Source organism: Lethenteron reissneri, chromosome 13 (assembly GCF_015708825.2).
Source record: "Lethenteron reissneri isolate LAM-NWPU_2019-01 chromosome 13, ASM1570882v1, whole genome shotgun sequence".
NCBI classification, from domain to species: Eukaryota; Metazoa; Chordata; class Hyperoartia; order Petromyzontiformes; family Petromyzontidae; genus Lethenteron; species Lethenteron reissneri.
This window is the reverse complement of record NC_083791.1, coordinates 8,620,838-8,647,554: the sequence shown is the minus strand read 5'-3', so window position 1 is coordinate 8,647,554 and position 26,717 is coordinate 8,620,838. Positions and strand designations below refer to the sequence as shown.

Below are 26,717 nucleotides of genomic sequence, written 5' to 3'. Positions count from 1 at the left end.
CCACCCTCCCCAGATGATTCCCTCCGCTGGAATCCCGCAGCTGCTGCACACACAGGTAGACGAGACGTGCAACTGAAACGAAACAATGTTTTTCTTAAAGTCGAGCTTTAGAAATTTCCCACCACCAAGTCTTTGGACTTCCTCTCTCCCTTGGGGTCGCCAGGACCCTTGGAGACGACGCCAAATGCATGTCCCAGCAATTAGCCCTAGAATACAAACGGACACAGTTAAAGACAACTTAAAAAAAAAAAATCTTTCACATGTGAAATCCTACCGTGACAAATCCTGGATCAGTGAGGGTGAATCACGTCCAACGCCCAACATAAAATGAGTACGATAATTGTTTTTTTACCCTTCTATCTGGCAACAAAACTGACACCTTTTTTACGAGGAGTCATGTTTGCATAGACCACAATACCTGCAGTCAATGCAAACAAAAAACATAACTCTGATAATGTATGTACTGTCCTTGAAGTTGATTGGTCCACACCCGAGACAGCTTTCCTTAGAGCCTAGTCTCACGTGGTGTTGGACCAGATGACGCCAAAAGTCTTTGAGTTGTGCGCCTTTTGGCGTCATCTGGTCCAACCCATGTGAGACTAGGCTCTAAGGAAAGCTGTCTCGGGTGTGGACCAATCAACTTCAAGGACAGTGCACATTATCAGAGTTATGTTTTTTGTTTGCATTATGACTGCAGGTATTGTGGTCTATGCAAACATGACTCCTTGTAAAAAAGGTGTCAGTTTTGTTGCCAGATAGAAGGGTAAAAAACCAATGATCATATTTTTTACTGGCAAATGAGGTTCCAATGGTATCAAATGAGTACCTTGGTTGGGAGGCAGTGGTTGCTGTCAGCAGCGGGGGATACAAAGGTGGTTGGTAGTACGTATGTTGAACTTCCGTCGGCATGATAGGTAGCCAACCGCTGGCTCATGTAGATCCAAGCAGCCCTCTCTAGGGTTGGGCTGCACAGGTGCGGCGCGGGCCGGCGGAGGAGATGGGCTCGTGTGGTACAGGAGGACCCGCAGGTGAGTGAACCTGCATCACCATTCTTCAAGCGGAGTCGCCATCAGTCTCTTGTGTCTTGGTGGAGGCTCATGCATGGGGCTTCAGGACAGCTGGGGGGGGGGGGGTACTTGTTCAAAGACAGCTTTGTCTCCCTAGTGGCGATGTTTACACACCGCACCGGGTACTCATTTGAGGATGAGTCGACCTAAGGGAAGCCCAGGACCGGTTCAGATACTTGTCACTGGTAAGCGGGAATCGAACACGGGTCCGCCAGGTTCGTAGCGCAGTAACCGCTACACTACCGCTCCCCACACTTGTTCACCAGCACCACCAACAACAAGACACAATGCTCTATAGGGCTCTCCAAGTTTATACGAATAATAATACTGCATAATAATATAAAGCACAAGATAGACCGACTCGACAAAAAAGATTTTTTTTTTTTTACAAAAGATAGGACCACAAATACTGGTATCCTTGTTAGTGCTTTTCTGTTTCAACATGACAGTACTGTAAAAACACAGCCTCAAGTGAGAACACAATTATACATTCACGAACGATCCCTATAGGTTTAGACGACTAGTTCTAAAAAGTATGGGTATTTTTTTATTTTCCATTTTTTTTACATTTCACTATTTTTTTTTTATTAAAAAGAACTTTCCCGTCCGCCTTTAGTGATCGCTGTATTTTTGTTGTCATTACTTTAATTTTAAATACACATCTACGGTTATTAAAATGTCGCTAAAAAAAAACCCCAGCGACCAACTTAGTACACGGACGACGACGACGACGACGGACAAACGCAGATACGACCAGTGACGACGTTCAAAGTTATCGCTTGTCCCATGATTTTGCTGCAAGTTTTCTTTTGGATGATGGGAGAGATAAACCCGTTTTTCATAATTTCACTGCAGTTTGTTAACATTTCATAAGTGTCCATTGACAACAAAAAATCCCGAAATGAAAAAACTCCAACGCACGCACGCACGCACAGAGAAGAAAACATACACACACCAAGACAAAGATCCCCCAAGTTAGCCTTACAGACTGTTGGGTGAAGAGCTGTGGGCGAGCACTTATTAAGGCATTAAGGCTGGTGTGGCTCGGACCACACCTGGCCGCCTTTGTCTCCCCCAGTGCTGATGTTCTACACACCAGACCGGGTACTCATTTAAGGCCGAGTCGTCCGAGGGGAGGCCCAGAACGGGTTCAGGTTAAACCGCTTTGCCAATTACGTTGTCCACACGGTTGCGAATCGAACCCAGGGGGTCGCCGCTGGGATAGCAGAGCAATGCGCGAACCACCGCACCACCGCTCCCCGCGCACACACGCACGCACACGCACACGCGCACACACACAAACGCAACCCCATACGCGCATTCACAACAGCATAAGGCAACAGTTAAATAACGGGGAATTTTACCCCCCAAAAAATTTTAAAAACGAAATTAGCGAAACCGTTAATATAAAATGTAAATCTTATAAACGCCTTCATGTACGAAAGTAAGGTTTGGTAGAGTTTGCTATATACGCAATTTTTTTCTTTTTAATTTGCAGCAAAATCGAGGGGGGGGGCTCTTGCCCCCTCCTAACAACCCCCCCCATGCACCCTCCCCCCCACAACCCCCCCCCCCCCACACTTTCTCGCTCTATTGTAACAGCTTGGTATTAATTTTCTCAATTCACGCGACATCCAGGGAACCTGCCACCTGCCACGTGTGTTTTGCATGTGTATGTATACGTGTACATGTATGCGTGTGCGTGCATAAGCACGTGTGCAACATGTGTTGAAACGTAACATGCAAGTGTATTTACATTTTACACGTGTGTGCATATGTTTATTGTATGCAACGCATGCAAAGCATACGCGTATTTATGCGCGTTCACTAAATGCATAAGTATGCGTGCGTATGGCCATGTGGTCATTTTTGCGCAGGTAAAATGTGCGCGTACATAAGCTTCTCTAACATATCGTACATGGGCGAGTGCATAAGTAGTCCAATTGGTATCTGGATGTACGTATGCATCCCTGTATGTACGGGTAGATGTGGGTATGTTGGGGCAAGTGCTGTTACGGGGGAGGGGCGGGGTGCCTTTGTCTGTGTTATGTGGGTATGAGTTAGCAAGGCCTGCTGTAATATCGTTAATTTTCACCAAACGAATTCCACACCAAATGTTTACGATTTCCTTTTACCGCAAAGCTCGGTTTCTCCATAACGTAATTGTGTATGTATTTTTTTGGTCTTATTGTTTTTTAAAGGATGGCTGAAAGGTTAATCATCTGCAGTTCACTCCAGCTAAGTATTATAACCAACTACAATTTATATATATATAAAAAAAATTTTTACCCAAGGCCCACTGAGCTATAACAGCTCTTTTTTTTCAGAAGCGACCTGGCCACAAATGACAGCTCAACTAAGTGGCTTGTTATCACGTGGGACATTTATAGCAGCCAAATGCTCGAAATGCGTAAACGCTGAATCTCAATGTGGAGAGAAAAACCGGAGGATCCGGAGAAAAATCCTGGAGAACACGCCAACTCCAAATATACAGCAGCAGGCGTCAGGGTCGGGGTGGAACCCACGGCCTCCTGTATACCGGGCGAGGAAGTTAACATCTCGGCAGCGTGACGCCCTTAACAACAATCACACACGCTGTCAGAAAAATGGCAACGTCACACAATCGGCGTGTGTGCCCTCAATAACGACGGATTCTTTTTCTTTCTACAAAAAACTTTTAACGGGGGACGGTTGCTTTCCTTTAGAACTTAAATCATCATTGTGAACTCCACCGCATCGTTGTCGCGTTTAATATTTGATCAGGAATTGAAATATTTAAGATTTTTTTTTACGACTAACAGTTATCACGTTATGACAATATCTTGCCAAATGACCGAAACGATAATAGTGGATCGTATGACATGCGGTGGTATCGCTGTATCACGGCAACCTTAGTATGTGCACCCGGGTGTTAGGGCGCATGTGTACGCAGACTTGTGCACATATGGGATTGTCCACAAGCTGATGTACACCTGGAAATAATCGGACTTTCATATTTGTGTATTAAATTGTACGCACACGTGTATTCTATGTGCCTTTATTTACTTGTGTATTTGCCTAAGTATTATGTACATGGGTATGTTTGGATCAAATTTTGGCGGTATGTACACACGTATTTATGTAAGTGGATAGCATCAATTTTGTGCAGTATGTTTACACATAAGTCTACGTATAAACAAACAGTATAACAGTGTTAGGTGCCACGTATATGTGTATGTATTATATATCTCTGTACGCTTATATGTGGGCATCAATATTAGGTGGTATGCATACATTATGCAGACATGTGCATGTGTATATCAGTCTGCATACATACATGGTTTTTAGTATTCACGTGAATGTACATCTGAATGTGTGTATATGGGCATTATGATCATGTTGTGGGATGTACACGTGAACGTATGCAGACCTGTACATGTGTGCGTATCGGTACGTATGCATCAGTGTGCAAGCGTGTGTAGTCAGCGCATGTGGCAGGCATCTACATTACAATGCGTGTCCTGCCCTGCCTTCGATGCTCACGCGCACCCCACTTGCTACGTACGTCTTGGTGCAAAACAGGCACATCACAAACACGCGAGCAAACTCTTTCTCTCTCTGCTCCCCAGCTCCCTTGGGCCACTTCCCTTATCTCGCTTGCTCGGCTCAACGTAAGAATGCACGGACGTATGATGTTTCACGCACGCCACGGAATGGTTGCGGTGCCCGGTTACGCGAACAACAATAATCACTTATCGTGGCGTCATGGTTTGCTCCGTGGCCTGAAAAAACACCGGTCCCTCCCCCCCTTACAAAGCTCGCAGCGTTCACCCCCGGGGTAAAACGCGGACGACAGATCCGTGCCGTACAACCGCTCCTGAACTCTCAAGAAGAGTTCACCCCCAATCGGTGGAGCCCGAACCACTGGTGGACGTTTTGTAACCTTGTGGCAGTGATCAATCTTCCCAAAAAAAAAGGGGCTACTTTTCAATGTCATAGAAGCGGAGTTACTTTTCGTCAACGCCTCTACCACGCCAACGTCCCCACCACGCCAACGTCCCCATCCCCCCCTTCGACGGGATGGGAACTTATAACCTCTCGCACGCGAACGCTGCAATTGCAATGGGGTCCCACGGGATGGAGGGGGGGTGCACAGGTACCGGGCTCAGAGGAGGGAGTGGGAGGGGGGGGTTGGACAAGGTGGGCCCACTTCAATGCCTGCCCTAGGGCCCATGCCAATCACGTGACAACATCCTTGGCTTTTTCGCCACGGACCTATGGGGACCGATAGAAAGAAAAAAAAGTCCCTTTCGTCAAACGGGTTGAAAGCCAATTAAGAACGTGGTCGAGATCTTTTGCACTGGAGACCCGGAGTGCCGCAGTCACGTAAGGACAGTACATTTTTTTTTTAAATCACAATTTAGTTGTGCGTATATATATAAAATTTAGTACTTGGGATCTTGACAATCGACAAGCAACGAATCGACTATTGCGAGTGACGACGATGGCGTCTCCAAATCTTTTAACGTCCGCCCCGTACGGCAGACGGCACGCTTTGGTTTATTCAAAGGGGGGGGGGGGGGGGGGGGGGGTGGGAATCGAATGGTCACTCTCTGGACTCCCCCACCGCCCCCCCACTGGCAAACGTGCAGAGCACGACACGGTCGTGATTTCGCGTGGACACGAACTTCAGTGGTTGTCAGTGGCGGTAGCAACACGTGGAAACCGCTGCATGGGGGGGCGAGATCTCGCAAATGTATTTTGGCGGCAAAATTCTCTCCTCTCAAAAGGGAACGGAATTTTACTTTTTACCGTGCTGGCAAACCGGACAAGTCGGTGCGGGGCCTTCTGGCCGGCTGGTCACTCAAGGGCAACGAATTTCGACGATGGTCAACCCAACGAATAAAAATATATATATGCAATAAAAAAAACTCAGCACGGCCCGGTCCGCAACGTATGTGACCCTACCACGACACATCCTGGCAAGTTAGGAGCAAGTACTGTTTCAGTCCGAGTACATTTGATTTTGTCAACGACCGAGCACACACTATCCATACAATTTCCAAAATCCGTTGACGGGATGCTACATAAACGTGCCGCCGTGTTTTTTTTCTTCTTTTTTGTGTTTTTTCGTTGTTGTTAAATCATCATCGTTGAAGCGTGACTCAAATCGAGCTCTTGCTTTCCACGTCATATGCTACGCGTGACCTCTTCACGCGACGGCGTGGTAGGTTCACAGAGGTCACGACCCAACACGGGCCAGCTTCGCGCACGTTGCGCCGGGAACAACCGGTTGAACCCCAGGTAAAAAAATCAATCGGCCCCGTGCTTCAAACCGGCAAGACATGGGGGGGCAGTTCGTACAGAGCTCGGCGGGTCCATCGCCGCCGCCGCCGCCCCTCAGCTCCGAGGCACACGGACGTGAGACTTCACTTCTCCCATCGAGTCCCCGACCAACTCCGTCGTCGTCGCGGTCGCACAACCCGGTCGTCCGATCCGGCGATCGGCGGCGCCGCCAACGATGCCGTCGCGACTCTCTGCTCCCCCCCTTTCAGCGAGACGCGTCCGTCCCTCCTCTCGTGCCGGACACGGGGGGGGGTGGGGGGGGATGCGCTGGGGGGGGGGGAAGCGGCGCAAGTACAGCTCAGCGTCTCTCAGTTGAGGAACTTGCGGCATCGCTTGGCGCCGCAGTTGCACGGCAGCTTGGAGCCGGCGTCCTCGATGGGGAACTTGTAGTCGTAGGTGAGCTCCTCGCCCCTGGCGATCCGCCGCATCGCGAAGATCACGATGTGCTTGGCGCCGTCAACGCCGATCACACGCGAGTAGCAGTTGGGCTCGCACGAGTGGTTGATGAAGCGCGCCGCGTTGCCGTGCATCGTGGCGTCCACCACCTCGAAGTCGTCGATGCGGAACATGTAGCAGCCGATGCCCTGCGATGGGAGATGGCGGCGGGGAGAGCGGCGGGGACAGTCGTGAGGACGGCAGTGGAGACAGCGGTTGCCTCTCGTCTGCATAGGAGGGCATTGGAAGCGAATCCAGGAGCAGTTCTGCTTCTTCCGGAGGGCCGCTCTATAACACGGGACGACGCACTGCAGCACCTCGTGTCACAATGGTAATACCACGTAATATATAAAGATGTAAAGATGTCACACTGGCCCACAGAGACGAAGCACACGGACACTTGTCGATGCTCAACTGCATTCCTGCTTGAGAGCCAACAATGGTGGAAATTCCACATTTCTATGGTGGTGACCAGACTATGCACAGAACTATATTCTTATTTTTTCGGTAAAGTCACGTAGGTAAAAAATGAAATTAAAATTGATAAAAGTAATAATAGAAATAAAATAATAATTTTAAAAAATCACGACGTTTTGGAGGCAACACAAGTCTCCGTCATCAGGTGGGACCGTCACAGACTTGTGTTGCCTCCGAAACGTCGTGATTTTTAAAAAAAAAATGTTATTTTCATTATTACTTTTATTAATTTTAATTTCATTTATTACCTACGTGACTTTACCGAAAAAACTAAGAGTATGAATCCTTGCAGTCACGAAAGCTTCAAATCTAGAATATCCACAGGATTGCTTATCACGAAGGAACTGTGAAAAGAGCCTTAGAACTCATCGTATCCCTCCAGTCTCCAGAAATATTCTAATTCCGATTCTCAACAATTGCAACAAAAAGACACCTCATCTCATGATGCCGGCGGTGCAAGTGGGAATCAAGCCGGAGCCCAAGGGTACGACTCATCGTACGGAGAGTGCCGCTCTCGCCCACCTTGCTGTCGTAATACTTCTCCCGCTTGTCGGTGAGCACCGAGCGAATGACGATGCCCGAGTACTCGATGACCATCTCTCCGGCGTCGATGTTGCGCTTGCAGAACAGGCCCCGCCCGTGTATGGCAGAGCTATAAAGACAAAGATTCCCCCCCACACCCCACGTATCGCCTTAACAGACTGTTGGGGCAAGTGCTTTTAGCGAGCAGCAGCACCTATGAAGGCCGCTTTTGTCTCCCCAGTGGCGATATTTACCACACACCGTGCCGGGTACTCGTTTGAGGCCGATTCGCCCGAGGGGAGGCCCAGGACTGGTTCAGATAATCGTCACCGGTGTTGGTGGTGGCCGTGAGCGGGAATCGAACTTGGGTCGCCGGGGGTTCGTAGCGGAGCGTGCCAACCGGTACACGACCGCTCCCCACACACGAACGCGCGCACACACACACACGCGTATGTAGGTGCACACCAATCAGGTCCTGCTGAGAGCACTGAAAGTAAAAAACTAATTCAGAGTGAAAAAAGGTGCCATGCAAGCACCAGAGGTGGGCTACAATTTGTGGGGGTTAGCGCTACGGGCCGGTTGTGTGGGTTTGTTGTTTTTTTTCCAAGTAAGGCGATGGTCTGATTAGTAGCGTGGTAAGGGACAAAGTGAAGGACAGGGTTTGTTAAGTCTGGTTATGATTATAGGTAAAGCTGTTTATACTTGACTAGTATAGCTAGGATTAATGGTTAGGGAGAGTGTCTGGTTGGCTCGTGTGATTATGGTGAGGGATAAGGATTAGTGTCTGTCTGGTTTCTGTGGTTAGGGTTAGAGTTCAATTGGCTGGTGTGGTTAGAGCTCGTGGACATCACGAGTGTCTGGTTGGCTCGTGTGGCTACAGTTAGCGGAGAGGATTAATGCCTAGTTGCGGTTCGTGTGGTTAGGGGTCAATGTTTACTGCCCAGCTGCTGAGTGTTGTTAGGGTTAGGGTCATAGCGTCAGGTTGGCCGATGTGGCGAGTGCGGAGCGTGAGACGAGTTTCTCGTTTGGCTGTTTCGTTACGATTAGGGGAGATGATCGGCGGTGTGTTTAAAGTTGGCTCATTTGCCATTACCGGTAAACGCCAACGGCCTCCTTGGATGTCTTCTTCAGGTGGCGAAAGCGCATCGCCATGGGCAGATCCATACTGGTGGCACGACTGTAAACGGCATCGCAACATCCACTGCTCACCCAGCCGGTTCCATCGGCGACAAGTTCTTTAACCGCAAAATCGAGCAAATCGGTGGTAAGCGATGGTGAGTGGGTGAGCGGACGGGATGTAGGGAGGGAGGGAAAGAGGAATGGATGAAGGGGCGGTGGGGGGCAGGAGGGTCGGTATTGAGGTTACAAAGAATGGAGAGGAGAGAGAGAGGGAGGAAAGCAGTAAGTGAGGAAGGGATGGGTGAATGGAACGAGGGAGGGAGGGACAGCGAGCGAGCGAGTGAGGGGCGGAGGGAGGGAGCGAGCGAGCGAGGGAGGGAGGGAGCGAGCGAGGGAGGGAGGGAGCGAGCGAGGGAGCGAGGGAGGGAGGGAGCGAGCGAGGGAGCGAGGGAGGGACAGCGAGCGAGCGAGCGAGTGAGGGGGGGGGAGCGAGCGAGGGAGCATGCGAACGAGGGAGGGAGCGAGGGAGGGAGGGACAGCGAAAGAGCGAGCGAGTGAGTGAGCGAGGGAGGGAGGGAGGGAGGGAGCGAGCGAGGGAGCGAGGGAGCGAGGGAGCGAGGGAGGGAGGGAGGGAGCGAGCGAGTGAGTGAGCGAGGGAGGGAGGGAGGGAGCGAGTGAGTGAGCGAGGGAGGGAGGGAGGGAGCGAGCGAGGGAGTGAGGGAGCGAGGGAGCGAGGGAGCGAGGGAGGGAGAGACATCGAGAGAGAGAGACGGCGAGGGAGCGAGGGAGCAGGCGAGCATGAGCCACGGGCGTGCGAACCGAGCCGACTTGAGCTGGATCTCATCCTCCTCCTCCTCGTGGGGGTTGTACGGCGGAGGAGCTCGATGTTGCGACGCCAGGAAGTTGAACATGTCGAAGGACGATTGCCTGTGGCGGGAGATGCCGCTCTGTTATCCCCGACGGAATAACAAACTGTCGACTGCAACCATAGAGGATACCTGCTTTCAGCGGTTATCCCATAGGCCCCGGATGGTAAATTATAACCCGTCGGCTCTATGACAATCGATTGTTCTTCACAAGACGTACATTTTATTATGATTAACACCGTTAATCATTATACCCATACGCGATTTAAACTAAAGTACGTAACACTGGGTGCGAAAGTCTACGTATTAAATAATGACTATTTAATAATTTTTATGATTTTATGCCACTGGAGGCTATGCACTTTTAAAATGTCGATTGAAAACGAATTTCTTTCTGACCGCATTATTGTGTCTAGTTTGTTGTCCTTCCCCCGCACCTCCGATTAGCACGGTTGGCTACGTACGGCGTGAAAGAAGCTAACACACACACAAACATCCGTACATTCTTATTGTAAAGCGGGGCTCTATCCGAGAGGTGAAATCCTCGTCGCATTTGTGTACGAGGCGATAGCCCCCGCTGGCGCGTACCGCTGGTAAACCTCGGCGCGCGCGCAACCGTGCGGGTTCAGCGGCAGCTCGGCCGCCTCGTGCTGCTGGTGGAAGCAGAACTTGTATCCCCGGCACGCGTGAGCGCCCACCAGCTGCTCGATGAGGTAGATGACGGCGTGGTGAGCCAGCCCAAGCATGCACACGCCGCTCACACCTGACGCACAAGCAAAGACAAAGATCCCCCCCCGCCGGTATAGCCTTCAATAGACTGTTGGGAAACAAGTACCGTTAGCGTGTGGTGCCTGAGAAGGCCGGAACGGCACACGAGGCGGTGGGTGGCCAGCAGCAAGCCCGCCCGCCCGTCCGCATTTGTCTTCCATCGCACCAGGGACTCATTTGAGGCCGAGTCGACCAAGGGGAGGCCCAGGAGCGGTTCAGATAATCGCCACTGGTGTTGGACGCGAGTGGGAATCGAACTTGTGTCGCCCCGCTCAAGTGCGATTAGAGAAATTCGCTGATTTTTATCAATCGCCATGAGAGACCATGAATATCGAGACACGCATTGCTGGGTCAGCTGACTGGGCGGTTCGGAGGTCAAATCCCTGAGCTCAAACTTGCAGAGTTGGTGTGTTCAAAACCCGACAGTCACCTGCGGTTAATGTAGCAAAGTAGAATCCAGTTGTATTCCGTGGAAGAAAAAAATACTATATATTTTAACGCGTTATAATACAAAGAAATATGTTGTCTATTATGGATGTCTAAAAACCTGATCAAAAAGCCAGCTTAGCTTCCGAGATCCTATGAGATCAAGTGCATTCTGGGTGAATTTGCCAAAGCAATGAACGTACAAGTAAACAGCGCGTGATAGGGCTCGGGGGGGAGGGGTGGTGTGAGGTCCAGGGGGGGTGGGGGTCATAAGAGGATGAGGGGAGGTGTGAGGGGGAGTGAGGGGGGTTTCAGAATTAGAATCTTTATTTATCCTGGAGAAATCCGATGAGCTACGAAGCCCTTTTTCTCACAGTTTTTTCACAGTTTGAAGGATCCCACCTGCAAAGGAGAGTTGCTTCATGCGAGCGTTGGCTCGCGCTTCCTGCACCCGGTCCGTCACGGCCTTCCACGCTTCTGTACGGGGGGCGGAGACGCCAAGACGCGTGGAGGAGACAAGCGGGGATACGGGGAGAGACACGGGGAGAGACACGGGGAGAGACACGGGGAGATACGCGGAGAGACACACGCACGGGCACGCAATTTTAGGAGACTGGTGAAGACCTCACCGACTGAGATGTAATTACTGGAGACAGAGAGAGACGAGGCAAGGATGACGGACGAGATGGGCGAGTGGATGAACGAGCGAGCGAGTTCAATAATACCAATGGTTTTCATCCTGCTAAAAAATAGGGATTTCACGGTGGTGAGATGTTAACTACCTCGCCTGGTATACAGGAGGTCGTGGGTTTGATCCCGACTCTGATGCCTTTGGAGTTTGCATGTTTTTCTCCCTGTGGTCGCAAGGATTTTTCCTTGGGACCTCCGGTTTATCCCTCCACATTCAGAATCAACATCACGCGTTTCGAGTTGCGACTTCAGCACAACGGTGTGTTGGAGAGTATAACCCCAGAAAAAAAAAATCCCACTGCCGCGAGTATTTCGCAGCGAGCGGTGGCCGGCGCCACCTGGCCGGTGCGGAGCGTCACTGCGCCGAGCGCAACAGACAAGTCCGGGCGGGTGGCGGACGGTTTGCAAAGCGTCACCGTCGATGGAGTGCGACGTGGTGCTGAAGCCGTCGTCGCTCGTGATCTCGAAGAGGAGGCCCGGTTTGCTGCGGCGGCGTTCCCAGCGGCCGCACGTCTCCTCCTCGCGCTCCTCCCGCTCGCGCAGCACCAGCAGCGGGGACGAGAACGCCACCTCCTCGCCGCCGTCGTCACCGCCGACGTCGTCGTCGTCGCCGACCGTCTGCTCCTGCTGCTGCTGCTCCTCCTCCTGCTGCTGCTGCTGCTGCTCATCCTCCCCCTCCTCCTCCTCCCCCCCCACCTCCTCTTCCTCAGCGTCAGCTTCCAGCGTGTGCACCACGTCGCCGGCGTCCTCATCGCAGTCCTCGTCGTCGTCCTCCTCGTCGTCGTCGTCGCAGCCGGCTAGGAGGTGCAAGGGAGAAGAGTCGGATGCAAGTTTTGTTGGAAACTGGTTTTTGCGCATGTATGACGTTTCTCGTTTGTGTGCAAGCGTCTTGAGTGCGTGCGTCTGTGCATGGGCGGCGGTAGTGTCGAGGTTAGCGCGCTGCGTTACGAAACCGACAACCTAAGTTCGATTCTCGCTTACGGCCAACACCAGTGACGATTATCTGAACCGGTCCTGGGTTTCCCTCGGCTGACTCGGCCTCAAATGAGCACCTGGTGGGCTGTGTGAACATCGCCACTGGAGAGCGTGGCGTTGGCCGCCCAAACCCAAGTGTGCCGTGCCGGCCTTCATAGGTGCTCGCTAACAGCACTTGCTCCAACAGTCTGTTAAGGCTACACGGGGGACCTTTAACTTTATATGAATGTATGTATGCTGAACTTCGAACTTCTTTCGCATCGTACGGAGTCAACCGTGCTAGTCGGCAGATGCGGCGGAGGGCGGGGGAAGACAACAAACTAAAGACACATTTTGTACGTGTCCGTGAGTGTACACGTGTGTGTGCGCGCGCGTGCGTGCACTAGTGCATTTCTCTTTTGAGGTCGGTTGCTCGCGCGCGAGTGCGCACACGCGTGTTTCGGCACGCACACGCATGTTTCGGCACGCACACGCATGTTTCGGCACGCACACGCGTGTTTCGGCATGCACACGCAAGCAGGCGCGCGTGTTTGACAACGGCGGCGGGGCGGGGCCGTACCATTGATGAACCTCTCGCAGTCGCCGTGAGCGGCGTGCACCGCGCCGGTTCCGTCCATCTCCTCCACGTCCCCGACGGCGCCGCCCACGTCCCCGTACAGCTCCACCTGGGCGTCGGGCGCCATCGGCTGCGGCACCGCCTGCTCGGCGCTCGACAGCGACGCGGCGCTGCAACGGGAAAACGCAAACGGACGCAAAGAAATAAAAATGTACGGTGCAAAACAAGTTCAACATACATCCACACATATCGTGCCGAAGGTCAAAACACTTCTCTTACGGCTCCTTTCCTCACACTGCTCCACTTTGGAATTCTCAGAACCCTTGTTCGAATTAAGAAACCCGTTCTGAACTCTTACACATTACACCTTTAGTCGTGCTATTTTTGTCGACAGCCTCAGATTTTAGGCCTTTTGGGTCTGTGCTCATCGACTGCAACCGCAATTTTTTGTATCGACTCGACAAATCCACAAATTGCCACCTCTGTAACACCCCCTGCCCCTCACCTCGTCATCGCGGCCGTGGCCCCAGCCGACGGCGACGACGAAGACGACGACGACACCGACGAGGACGACGACGACGACGAGGACGACGAAGACATCGACGAAGATGCCACCGCGGCCGGTGACGGAGCCGCCGCCGCCGCCGCCACCGCCGCCGCCGCCCCCAACATGCCGTGCTGCACCCCGAAGGCGTCGGTCCACACGAGGACTCCGCGGGCCCTCTTGCCGGCACTGCCCGGCGCCGGCGAGCCGGCCCGCTTGCCGCGAGCGCGGTGGTGACCGTGCGACGGGGTCGGCTCGCCGCCACCGCCCCGGCAGAAGGCCGCCTGGTGACCCTGGGCGTGACCCTGGCCGTGGGCGTGCGGCGGCTGCGGCAGCGGGAGGTCGAGCGGCGAGGTCATGACCCCGATGGCGCGCCCGTCGACCGTGCTGATTGTCCTCAGGGCGTCGTGCGACGGGGGCGGCTGCAGCGGGCAGGCCGCGCCAAACTGCTGCGCCGACGCGCAGTCGTGCGACAGCTGCGACAGCAGGGAGGCGCCCAGTGACACCGGCACCGCCTGCTGCTGCTGGTGGTGAAGCTGCGACTGCAGGTGCATGTGGCTCTGCGCCTGCTGCTGCTGCTGCTGGTTCAGACCAAGACTTTGCTGGCTCGCCTTGAGCAGCAGGCCGCTGATCCCGCCTGGCTGCGCGTCAGCTCCGAGCAGCGAAGAAGTTAACGACGAAGAGGGCGCTGCGGAGGTTGGCGACGCGGTTGAGGAAGCGACGATGGACGAGGCGCTGCCGGCTCCGCCGGCCGCCAGCAACGGTCCGAAGATGGAGGCAGCGGACGCGGCACTGAGCTGCTGCTGCTGTTGCTGCTGCGTTGGGATGAGGCTCATCACGTTCATGGTCAGCGCGGTGCTGACCGCCGACGAAACGGATGGGTCTGCGACCGACGAGACGGCAGCGCTGGTAAATCCGGAAACCGCCTGGGCCCCGAACGCCAGCGCCGGGTTAATTAGGGCGGCCGAGGAAGGCACCGGCTGCTGCTGCTGCTGCTCTAGGTACAGCAGACCCGACTGCGAGCGCCGCAGAATGGCAGGCAGCGTGCGCTGAATGGGCCGGGCTGCCGAGTCGGCGCCCCCGGCCACGGCGCCGCCGCCGCCGCTCGCCTCCGTCTGAACAGCCGGCGTGAAATTGAGCAGAGCCATGTTGGGCCCAGCCGGCTCCGTGGCACGCGAAGACGGCGCTATCTTCTTATTCCTCCGCGCGGCACCCGACGACTTCCCGCTGGCGGGCCTCTTACTCGCGCCGGCCCCGACGCGAGCCTGCGCTGGCGCCGCCACCGCGGATAGCTGTGCGCCGGCGTGCTGCTGCTGCTGTTGCTGTTGCTGGTGGTGAGGAAGCGCCGCAGGAACCGTCAGCGCCGCGTTGATGCCGATGCCGGCTTCCTGCAGCGAGAGCTGCGTGCCGAAGGGCGCGAGCACCGCCTGCGTGCCGACCGGCTGGACGGCGCCAGGGGTCAGGTACGCGGCGGCGCCCGTGCTCGTGACGGCGTTGCCCAGCTGCTGGCCGAGCCCGGCGAAGGCTCTCTCCAGCTGCTGCTGCTGTTGCTGCTGCGACAGCAGCGAACTCATGCCGGCACCCAAGACGAAGTTCTGCGTCTGAGCGCTGAGCGTCACCGGCGAAGATGTCAGCACGAAGTTGGAGCCCACGAAGCTTTGGGCGCCGGACACTCCCGTGCCGACCCCCGCCACCGACGTCGGCTGCAAGAAGCCCGGCGCCGTTCCGGCCGTCAGCGCCATCTCGACGCCGAACGGGAGCGCTTGCTGCACGGTCGAGCTCACGGACGGCTGAGGCGCCAGCGCGAAACCGGCGCCGAGCCCTTCGCCGCACGCCTGCGGCTGCAGGATGTAGAGCGGCTGCCCATTCTGGTCCACCACGATCAGCGGCCCGAAGGAGAGCGCCGACGCCTGCGGCGGCGCCACCGACAGGGATTCGGCGGCGGTCGGCACCGTCTGGGCGCCGCCGGCGACGGCGATGGAAGCGCCCAAGAGGGGCGACGCGAAGGAGCCCCGGGCGCCGTCGCGCTCCTCCCCAGCGGGGGCTGCCGGCGGGATGAGCGATTCTGCCGGAGCGACGACGGACGGCGATGCCGCCGTCACCGACGACGAGACTGCCGACGGTGCCGTCTGCTGCTGCTGCTGAGCGGTGGGGACGGCGGCCACGGCGCCAGCGCCGGGGCAGCACCCCGGAGAGATGACGGTCGGTGTCTCATCGCTCCCTGCCGCAGGGTGGACGCCTGCCAGCGCCGCGAAAATGTCGGCGTTGGTCGTGGCGGGCGCTTGCGCCCGCGCAGGGACGCCGAGCACGACCGCCTGCGGCGAGGGACCGCCGCCGGACGATGCGGGCAAAGCACCGTACGCCACTCCTTCGCCGCCGCCGGCCGTCGCTGCGGCTGCTGTCACGAGGGCGGCGCCGGCGACGCCGCCCGGGCCGTGCGTGGTCAGCACGCAAAGGTCGGCCGGAAGTTCACCGAACGGCGTCGCCGGTGGCGGCGACGCCGCGGAGGCCGCGGTTCCGTCAGCTCCGACGATCACGGCCGACGTTTCGGCCGGGACGCCGGCGAGCTGCTGGGACAGCATGTCCATGAGGCTGCTCCGCTCGCCGTCAGATTCCCTGCCAACGCCGGCGCCGCCGCCAACGCCCGCGACCCCGGCGACCGCGACCACGCCGGCCGCACCGCTGGCCACGATCTCGCCGTCGCCGCCCATCCCTCTCCCGCCCGTCACGGCCGCCACCAGCTCCTCCGACGGCTCAAGGACAGTGCCCAGAGGCGGCACCACCGCTTGCTCCACGGCGACCGCGGCCGGCCCCTGCGCGGACGAGACAACCGGCGCCGCTACCGCTCCGGCGCCGGCGCCGCTGCCTCCGCCGGTGCTGGCTCCGGCCACCACGCTAGCGACCACGCCGGCCACCAGATCCGATGCTTCCTCGCTGGAATCCAGCACGGGGTCGTTGCGCAGCACAAAGTCCATGATGTCAGACGGAAGGATGTTGCCAAAGTCATCGCTGATGGCACCGATGACCGATTCGGGAAAGCCGCCCGCACCGAAGCTCTCCAGAAGGGCCTTGTCGGAGGGTCCGCGAGGCGAGGTGTCCGCACCGGCGTCACCGTCGGCCCGCGCCAACCCCGCCGCCGATGACGAGGAGGTGGCGGAGGAGGTGGTGGCGGTGGTGGCCACCGCCGCCGGCGTTGGTGCCGCCGCCAAAGGGAGACCGTCGCCCGCGAATGAAACGCCTGGTGGAGTGAGGCCCGAAAGGCCGGTCAGCATGCGGTGGCCCTGGTGCTTGCCGGGCCTGGCGCCGCCGGCGCTGGTTTCGTCGTCGTCGTCATCTTCATTATCGTCGTCGTCGTCGCTGTTGGCGCTGCGCCTGTGCGTGCGTCGTTTGCGATCAGTGACCCCGTCGCTGCTCTCCGTGTCATCGGCGTCGTCGTCATCGTCGCCACCATCGTCATCGTCGCCTTCATCGTCATCGTTGACCTCATTGTCCTCCTCTTCCTCCTCACCGTTACCGGCGCCATCGTCGCTGCCGTTCCTCGACCTGGCGGCGGCGGCGTCGGATCCGTGGTTGTTGCCGTCGTCGTCGTCGTCAAACGGCGCTCTCGACGAAGCCTCGCTGTCGGAGCTGGTGCTGCTGCCGTCGTCATCATCGTCGTCTTCATCGTCGTCGTCGTCGTCGGCAGCCCCATCAAACTGTCCGATTCGCGGCAGGTAGTCATCACCACGAGCCTCCTCGCCGAACCAGTTCCCTCCTCCTAATCGCTCCTCGTTGTCACCCACCTCGTCCATCCCGAGCACCGTGCGCGGGTAACTGAAGTAGCAGCTGCGCTCTCCAAAGCGGCCACGGGTTCCGCCACCGCCATCGCCGTCATCGTCGTCCTCGCCGTCATCGTCGTCGTCGTCATCGTCGTCGTAATCGTCGGCTCCGTCCGTCTGCCCGCGCGTAGCCGGGTCCTTGCTGCCACCTGCCCCCCTCCTGCCACGGGAGACGTAGGGCGAGGCGCCGGCGTCCCCGGCGTCCCCGACGTCGGCGCCGCCGTAGGAGCGCACGCCGTAAAACGGCGTCAGCCCGTAGCACGTCGCCGAGCGGGCGCGGGCGCTCCGCTTCGGGTAGCGACGGCGCAATGGCGTCACCACCTTCGCCGGTTCCTCCTCTTCCTCCTGCTGCTGCTGAGGCTGCTGCTGCGGCTGCTGCTGCTGCCCAGCGCTCACTTCACCGCTGGGTGTCGGCGAGTGCGGCCGCTCGGGCTGCACTGCGTCCTGGAGCTCGGGCGACCCAACGCCCGTCTCAGCGGCTTGGCTGGTTTCGGCTGCCGCAAGGTGGTGGTGGTGTGCGTGTGGCGGGTCCGCGTCACGATCGCACCCTTGCATCTCTTCTGGCTGTCTCTCCGGGCGAGCCTCGCGCGCCTGCGCTTGCTCCGACGCCACCTCTGCAGTCACGTCTTTCTCAGATTCTCCGTCAGCCTTGTGACCGACGCTGCTACCGGTGGCGATGGCGGCGGTGGTGGTGCTGCTGCTCGTGGTGCTGCTCGTGGTGGTGGTGGTGGTGGTTGACGCCGATGGAACTTCTGCCGTTTGCGATTTCTTCACTTCCTTCCCTTTCTTGGACTTCCTCGCTCGGTGCCTGCACCGCGCCACGTGCCGCTCGAAGCGCGACTGTGACTTGTTGGAGTACGACTGCCCGCACAGCGGACACTCCAGCGGCTCCCTCTGTTGTGCCGGCGGCTGCGCCGACGGCTCTGCCGGCGCAGCCGCCGGCGGCCGAGCCGGTTCCAAATCCTCCGCTCCTGACTTTGCGCCCGTCTTTGCCGGGGAAGCCGACCGGCTAGTGTCTGCGCTTCGCGCGACATCTGACGTGGCACCGTCGCTCGAGATCTTCGCCCGCTCCTTCTTGCCGCTTGATCCAGAAACGCCGGAAACACAGGCGCCACCGACGGCGCCACCACCGGGGCCACCGCCGCCGCCGCCGCCGCCGGCGCCGCGCACCTTGCTCTGTGACCTTCTCTCACCGCCACCTCTCCGAGTTTCGCCGTCACCGACGAGCGCGCCATCCGCCGACGCCGCCGCCGCAACGAGAGAGGGCGGCTGCATCTCCACTGCCACGGACGGGAACTTCCTGACGCCGTCCGCACCGTCGGATCGACGTTCCGACGACTTCTCCCTCGTCTGTCCGCCCGCCGGTGCCGACGCCGAGGCCTCCACGGACACCGTGGTTCCTTTTGGCAGCGCTTCATCCCTCCGGTCGCACGGGACGCTCGACGCCGGCTCTCCTCCCGGAGCCCTGGTGTCACCGCTGCCAGATCCGATGCCGGAACCGACGCCGCTGCCGGCATCGTCGCTCGGCAGCAACTTGGGCCCCTGCTTCTTGTCGCCGTCGCCCTCTCCGTCGGCGGCGCACGCCGCTTTGCCAGCACTTTCGCTGCGCGACCGCCGTTCGGCCGACTTTCTCCTCCGCCTCTCCCTCGACCGGTCCTTGTCCTTCGTCTTTTTCTTGCCGCTGTCTTTCTTCTTCTTTTTCTTGTCCCGCTTTGACGACGGCGCCGACGGGGCCGACGTTGGCGACGTGGCCGACGTGGCCGACGGGGCGGTCGCGAACGCCTCGCTTGAACGTCCCTTTCCACCATCGCCCTCGCGGCACAAATCGTCAGCGGTGGCGCCGCTGCCCCCGACCCTCGCCGCCGTCGCTGCCAAAGCGACCTCCCTGCGGGCCTCCTCCTTCAACCTCTTCGCCTCATCGCCGTCATCCGCTGCCGGCGCCGGGACAACCGCTGGCCCTTTCGGCAGGACGGATGGTGTTTGGACACCTCTGGGCGGCTTGCCCGGAGTCTCTTTTGCCGGAGCCGTTGCTGGGGTGGTGCCGAGCGAAGGGGGCTGCTTGACCGTGCTCTGCCGACCTTGTTGACCCAAAGCCGGCAGGCGCGGAGGGATGGCCATAAGGGGCATTGCCAAAATGGCCTCCTCCGCAGCCGTCATTTTCCTTTGTTTCTTCGCCCTCCCTCCCTTCTTTTTATCGTCGTCGTCATCGGATGACGAAGACGATGACGACAAGCAAACCGACGCAACGATGGACGAGGCCGGCGACGTGCGCCGTGCCGCCCCGGCTTGAAGAGCGGCGCCACCAGCAGGCTTGGAGACGGAGCGTCTATCCTGCGGGCGGGCATCCGGCGACGGGGAGGCCGACGGAGGTTTTGCCGCCATTCTCTGCCCGATCGGCGGCGCCGGCGGCAGGAGCTGCCTGCCCCGCGGCGGCGCCGGCTGCCGGATCCTGGCACCGAGCCCGCTTGCCGGCAGAGACGCCGCCGCCGCTGCCGTGTGCGCCGTGGTGGTCAACGTCAGGGCGGAAACGCTGAGGGAAGGGCGGGGGTGTGGTGCCGCTTTGGGGGCGGGCGTTTTGACGTCCGCTTTCTGTTGCTGCTGCTGCTGCTGCCTCGGTTGCGAGTGTTGCTGTCGTTTCTCCTGCTGGCTGTCTTGGCTGCCGTGCACCTGTTTTTGCGTTGGCTGTTGCGTCCTTTGTTGATGGGGTTTTTCAGGCTGGCCCGGCTGCTGTTTTTGCTGTCTCTGCTGCGGCTGCTGCTGCTGCTGTGGCTTCTCCTGCCTGGGAAGCTGCTTCTGTTGGGTGAGCTGATGCTGCCTGTGCTGCTTGTCTGACTGTTTCTCTTGTAGGCTATGTTGGAGCTGCTTTTGTGGAAAGGGGGCTTGCTGATGCTTGTCTGGTAGTTTAGTCAAAGACTGCTGCTTGTGCTGTGGTTTCAGCTGCTGGTGAACCTGCTGTTGCTGCTGCTTTTCCACGTGTTGCTCTTGCGGTTTCTGTGGCGCCTGCTGCTGCTGCTGATTCTGCTGTAACTCACGTGGCTTGTCTTGCTGTGGCTTTTGTGGTGGCAACTCGTGCTGTCTCTCGTGCTGCTGCTGCTGCTGTTGTTTCTGATGCTCCTTCTCGTCTGGTCGATCCTGTTTCTGCTGTGGCTGTTTCTGCTGGGACTGCTGTTTCTGTTGGTGATGCTTCTCTTGCTGTTTTTCTGGATGTTTAAGCTGCTTCTCTGGTGGCTGCTTCATACTTTTCTCTGCCTGCTGTTGTTGTTTTAACTGCTTCTCTACATGCTGTTGTTTAAGCTGCTTATCTGTATGCTGTTGTTTCAGCGGGTTCTCTGGCGGCTGTTGTTTCGGACTTTTGTCTGCTGTCTGTGTTTTCTGACTTTTCTCTGTCAGCTGCTGTTTAGATAGTTTCTCTGTAGACAGTTGTTTCTGACTTTTCTCTGCTAGCTGTTGTTTCGGAGTTTTCTCTGCCGGCTGTTGTTTAGACAGTTTCTCTGTAGACAGGAGTTTCGGAGTTTTCTCTGCCAGCTGTTGTTTCGGACTTTTCTCTGCTAGCTGTTGTTTCGGAGTTTTCTCTGCCGGCTGTTGTTTAGACGGTTTCTCTGTAGACAGGAGCTTCGGAGTTTTCTCTGCCGGCTGTTGTTTAGACAGTTTCTCTGTAAACAGTTGTTTCGGACTTTTCTCTGCTAGCTGTTGTTTCGGACTTTTCTCTGCCGGCTGTTGTTTAGACGGTTTCTCTGTTGACAGGAGCTTCGGAGTTTTCTCTAACACCTGTTGTTTAGACGGTTTCTCTGCTAGCTGTTGTTTCTGACCCTTCTCTTCTGGCTGTTGTTTCAGCTGTTTCTCTGTTGACAGTTGTTTTGGCTGTTTCTCTGCTGGCTGTTGTTTCTGACTTTTCTCTTCCAGCTGTTGTTTAGACTGTTTCTCTGCCGGCTGCTGTTTAGAAAGTTTCTCTGTAGACAGTTGTTTCTGACTTTTCTCTGGCAGCTGTTGTTTAGACGGTTTCTCTGCGAGCTGTTTCGGAGTTTTCTCTGCCAGCTGCTGTTTAGAAACTTTCTCTGTTGACAGTTGTTTCTGACTTTTCTCTGCCAGCTGTTGTTTAGATGGTTTCTCTGCTGACTGTTGTTTAGATGGTTTCTCTGATAGCTGTTGTTTCGGAGTTTTCTCTGCCGGCTGTTGTTTAGACTGTTTCTCTGCCAACTGCTGTTTAGAAAGTTTCTCCGATGACTGTTGTTTCTGACTTTTCTCTACCACCTGTTGTTTAGACGGTTTCTCTGCTAGCTGTTGTTTCTGACCCTTCTCTGCTGGCTGTTGTTTCAGCTGTTTCTCTGTTGACAGTTGTTTTGGCTGTTTCTCTGTAGACAGTTGTTTCTGACTTTTCTCTGCCAGCTGTTGTTTAGACTGTTTCTCTGCTGGCTGTTGTTTCGGAGTTTTCTCTGATGGCTGTTGTTTAGACTGTTTTTCTGCCAGCTGTTGTTTTGGCTGTTTCTCTGTTGACAGTTGTTTTGGCTGTTTCTCTGAAGGCTGTTGTTTCGGCTGTTTCTCTGATGACTGTTGTTTCAACTGTTTCTCTGCTGGCTGTTTTGACGGAGACGGCTTCTCATGATGCTTGTGCTGCTGCTGCTGCGGTTGTGGTTGCCTTTGCTGCTTCTCCTGACGTTGCTTCTGTAGCCTTTCCGTGTGCTGTCTGTCCTGCTGTTTGTGTGGCTGCTTCTCAAGCTGCTGCTCTTTCAGTTTTTCTTGCTGCTGCTGCCTCTCTTGTGGTGGCTTTTGTGTCTTTTCCAACTGCTGTTTCTGCTGCTGCGTCTGCTTTTCCGGCTGCTGCTTGTCCTGCAGTTTCTGCGGTTGCTTTTCGAGCTGTTGTTTTGGCTGTTGCCTTTCCAACTGCTGCTGCTTGTCCTGCTGTTTCTGCTGCAACTTCTCCATCTGCTGCTTTGGCTGCTTTTCAGGCTGCTGTTTTTGCTGCTCCTTCTCCGGCTGCTGCCTTTGCTGTTGCTTTTCCGCCTGCTGCTTGTCTTGCCTCTGCTGTTGCTTATCTTGCTGCTGCCGCTCCTGCTGTTTGTCCTGCTGCTGTTGCTTTTGTTTTTCTGGTTGTTTGACTTGTTGCTGTCTCTGCTGTTTATCTAATGACAGTCCCTCCGGCTGCTGCTGTTTGTGTTGCTTCTCTGGCTGCTGCTGCTTCTCTTGCTGCACCCTCTGCTGCTGCTGCTTTTCTAGCAGCTGTTTGTCAAGCTGTGACTTGTCCTGCAGTCGTTCTTGCTGCTGCTGCAGCTGTTGCTGCTGCTGCTGCCTCTGCTGCAGCTTGCCGTGCTGGGCGTGCAGCAGGAGGTGGTGGTGCCCTGGCGAGGGGAGCGGGGCGGGACGACGTACCGCGACATTGCGCCGCGTGGGCGACACGACGCCATCGCTGATCGCCAGGATGTGCGAGTTCCTGCTGGGAGAGCCGCCTGCCACACAACAACAAAGCGCATCGCTGGGGTTGCTACGATGCAGTAAAACTTTAACCATAATGATCGAAGGTCTAAAGGTAAACCAACTATCCCCCACTAAAGTTAGTTATTTGTAAAAACATTTTCTGTAGTTGTGGGCACAAGGCGATCGTGTGACGTCGCATTTTTTCTGACAGCGTGCGTTTGTTATTAAGGGCACCACGTGGGTTTGATCCCCAAGTGACGCCTGAAAATTTTGAGTTTGAGTGTCTCTCTTCCCATGGTGACGTGGCTCTTTCTTCGGGTCCTCTGGTTTTTCCCTCCACATTTATAAACGTGCATTTGGAGTATTTGGCTGATATCAATTTCCACATGATAGGGCCACTTCATTGGACAATCATTTGTTATAGCCAGGTCACTTCTGAAAAGCAGCTATATAGCTCAGTGGGGCCTTACCTGGTAAAATAAAAAATAGTTTAGTTTTACTTTTACACATCGCGATCATCATCACTCGCTTTTTAAATATGCCAAGAAGCTTGCCCCACATCGCAAGTTTTCCCCATCGTGGATTTGACCACCCGCGACGGTTAACAACATTGTGGTGCAACGAACGAGCGTTGACGAGGGCATGGGAACGTACCCGGTGAGGGCAAAGGTCGTCGCGTCGGCGAGAAGCTGGTGGGCACACTGGGGCGGGGAGCTGGGCACGGGCGCGCCATGGGTGCCACCGAGCACTGCACTGTCATCACCACGTCCAAGCCTCCTGCGTGTTGCGCGTGCAAAAACAAAGATTGGCCCACCGTGTAGCCATACAGACTGTTTTTGTTGGGGCGTGTGGTGTTAGCGACCGGCTATTAAGGTCGGCACGATTGTTGTCCTCCTCCCCGCACCTACGATCAGCGCTGTTGGTTACATAGGGAGCGAAAGAAGTTCAACATCTCTGTATCCCCAGCCTCTGTATCCCCAGCGTTGACGTTTACACATTGAACAAGGTACTCCGTTAAGGCCGAGTCAACCTAGGTGAGGCCAATGACGCTAGCCGTGGCGTACCGGCGGCGGTGGGTGGCGGCGGGCTGTGCGTGATGGTCTGGTTCTCCCCGTGGATGAGCGTGCTGTTCACGTCCGTGGTAGTGCTCTCCGGACGGAACTCGAGCACCTTGCAGGTGTAGACGCAAAGGCGGCGTGCGTCCGCCGTGCTCCAGTAGACACGCGTGCACCTACGGCGGCGGCGGCGGGACGGAGAGAGAGACGTCACTGACGGCTGGGCTGAGAACATCAACTCACTAAAATTCCTGTCTTGTCACATTTTTTGGATTAATCCGAGGAAAACATTTTCGGATCGTGCGAAGTGTTGTTTTCTGAACCCCTCTGATATTTCTGATTTTTCTTGACAATCTAAAAAACCAGGAACACACCGCCCCTACCACGCACCCGTCCGAGTGCAGCACTTTATCCGAGAGCGCTCGCAAACATCTGGATGCCCAACGGCAAAGATGTGGTGCGTCTTTCTGCGTTGGGAAAGCTTAAACGCGTCACTCACTGATATCCAATGGGGAAGAGCTTCCCTTCGTAGAGCGACAGGTCATTGAGGACGCCCAGGCACTCGATGGTCAGAGAACCTGAATCACGCCACGCGCAGGGGACACACGGCGGTGAAGAACGGATCGTAACAAACCACTGTGTATTCTAGGCACTGGGAATGTTCAACATTGTCGGTTTAGACCGGGGGTCGGCAATGTGCGCACGCGGCTCTTTAAGGAGTTCTCCGTGACGTTCTTCACGTGTGTTGCGGCTCTTGAAATATTGAGTGTTTTACCGAATTAGAAAGAAAATGGTCCATGTTCATTTTGGTCGCCGACCCCTGGGTTAGACAAAACGTCTTAAAAAGATCAACTGCCCCTCCTGAGCACCGTTACACATTTGGAAAAGTTTAGAAAAATGTATCACTTTTAACTATTTGCGTAATGATTCATCACGGTGGCGTCGGACAACAGTGGTTGTAGTGGCGGTTCTCAAGGTGGCAAAGATGATGGCAGAGACGGCGATAGCGGTGGAGGCTGCAGTCACCGATCATCATCTGGATCTTGTCGGGCTCCAGGCCGGAGAGGAACTTCCGACGAAGGCCAATCCCCTCGAAGTCGACAAAGACGCGACGCAGGACCTCGAACCCATCCTCCGCCACAACCTGCGTGCGCGGGGACAACACGGGGATACGCAGCGGACAACACGGGAAGTGCAGGGGGGGTGAGGATGGGGAGGAAAGGGGAGGAGGGGGAGAAAGCGACGTCAGTGCCACAGCTGGCCCATCACCGACAGCAGCGACGACGAGCCCCCGGAACCGCCGAAGGAGTGAGGCCAATCGCCGACGGGTCATCCGAACAACTCTTCACAGCACGAGTAATGACACACACACACAAACGGTGATTTCTGGAGAGTAAAAGGCACAATTGCGACCACAGGCACAGCACTAGCAGCAAGTCTTGCATGCCGTGTGTCCTTACCACACTCGGTGCGTACTCATGCACACCAGCAAGGTTCTCAATTGCGGACATTATTTTAGGCGGCAGCAGGACAAAGGGGGTCAACTGCGCAGCCGGCTTCAAGCTCGTTGTGAATTCCCATCACGGCACAGCCGTCAGCGCTGCCGTGTGCCTCCTGGGGCTTCACGTGGACGAACGATTGAATTACGAAGGCACGTGGCAACATCGCCGCGTGCTGACAAACTAACGTCCACCTTGCGCCACACAGTGAGAGCTGCTATTGAGGGGTCCACTGCCACAAGGCGCCACGAGATATACCGCATGGGAGGCACGGCATGTATATTAAGTTAATTAAAAACTAAACTATTTTTATTTGATCAAGTAAGGCCCACTGAGCTATACAGCTCTTTTCAGAAACGACCTGGCGATCACAAATGATAGCTCAAGGAAGTGGCTTATCACGTGGAAAAATAGACAGCAGCCAAATACCCTAAATGCACATTGATCTAAATGTAGCGGGAATAACTGGAGGACCAGGAGTAAAATCCACGCGACCACGGGGAGAGAGAGAGAGCACACAAACTCCAAATACACAGCAGGCATTAGGGTCGGGATCAAACCCACGACCTCCTGCAATACCAGGCAAGGGAATTAGTCAACATCTCGCGGCACCCTAAGTGATGATGATGCCGCTGATGACGATCGCTCACTCGCTCGCTTCCACGCACCTCCCCTCGGATGAGGTCCTTGTGCCGCTGGCAATAGAGCTTCTTGTCGTCCTGGAAGACGCAGCTGCGGGCGCGGGCGCACATGAAGTGGAAGTTGGCCTGGCACGCGGGCAGGCAGCAGCCTACGGTGGCGCCCATGCGCCCGCAATGCTCGCACCGCTGCGGGGGGGAGGGGGGAGGAACAGACCTCATCGGGTTAAACCGGCACGCGAATGTAGCCAGAGGTTCGTGCTGTTGTGTTATTCACGTGACTCCAGTTTCCTTTAAGACTGTGTAACTTCAACAAGGGTGACACGGTGCCGATTTGAGCTACATTTCGACAGTGACATAACGGAGGGTATTATCCATATTAGAGGTTTTTTTGGGTTATATCGCGTAAATATAAATGTGTTGACTCTCCAACACACTGGTGTGCTGAACTAGTAACTAATTGGCATATTTTACTTACGTGAGACCCGTACGGGTTTAACGACACATTAATATGTTAGTGATTTA

At 56.0% G+C, this 26,717-nt stretch overlaps 1 protein-coding gene across 1 annotated transcript in view; it reads right to left on the bottom strand.

Annotated features, from left to right (window-relative positions):
- Positions 1-1,362: 1,362 nt before the first annotated feature.
- The window catches only part of LOC133342080 (histone-lysine N-methyltransferase 2A-like), a 72,131-nt gene continuing 46,776 nt past the window's right edge, over positions 1,363-26,717 (bottom strand). The window contains exons 24-37 of the mRNA XM_061551005.1: positions 26,223-26,381; positions 25,082-25,199; positions 24,555-24,633; positions 24,065-24,231; positions 23,655-23,777; positions 13,732-23,032; positions 13,230-13,396; positions 12,112-12,492; positions 11,408-11,482; positions 10,400-10,574; positions 9,765-9,872; positions 8,920-9,003; positions 7,827-7,956; positions 1,363-6,976 (exon numbers count right to left, since the gene is read on the bottom strand). Of these exons, the coding sequence (XP_061406989.1) occupies positions 6,701-6,976; positions 7,827-7,956; positions 8,920-9,003; positions 9,765-9,872; positions 10,400-10,574; positions 11,408-11,482; positions 12,112-12,492; positions 13,230-13,396; positions 13,732-23,032; positions 23,655-23,777; positions 24,065-24,231; positions 24,555-24,633; positions 25,082-25,199; positions 26,223-26,381 (11,343 nt within the window). The 3' untranslated portion in view covers positions 1,363-6,700. The remainder of the gene's footprint in view (positions 6,977-7,826; positions 7,957-8,919; positions 9,004-9,764; positions 9,873-10,399; positions 10,575-11,407; positions 11,483-12,111; positions 12,493-13,229; positions 13,397-13,731; positions 23,033-23,654; positions 23,778-24,064; positions 24,232-24,554; positions 24,634-25,081; positions 25,200-26,222; positions 26,382-26,717) is intronic.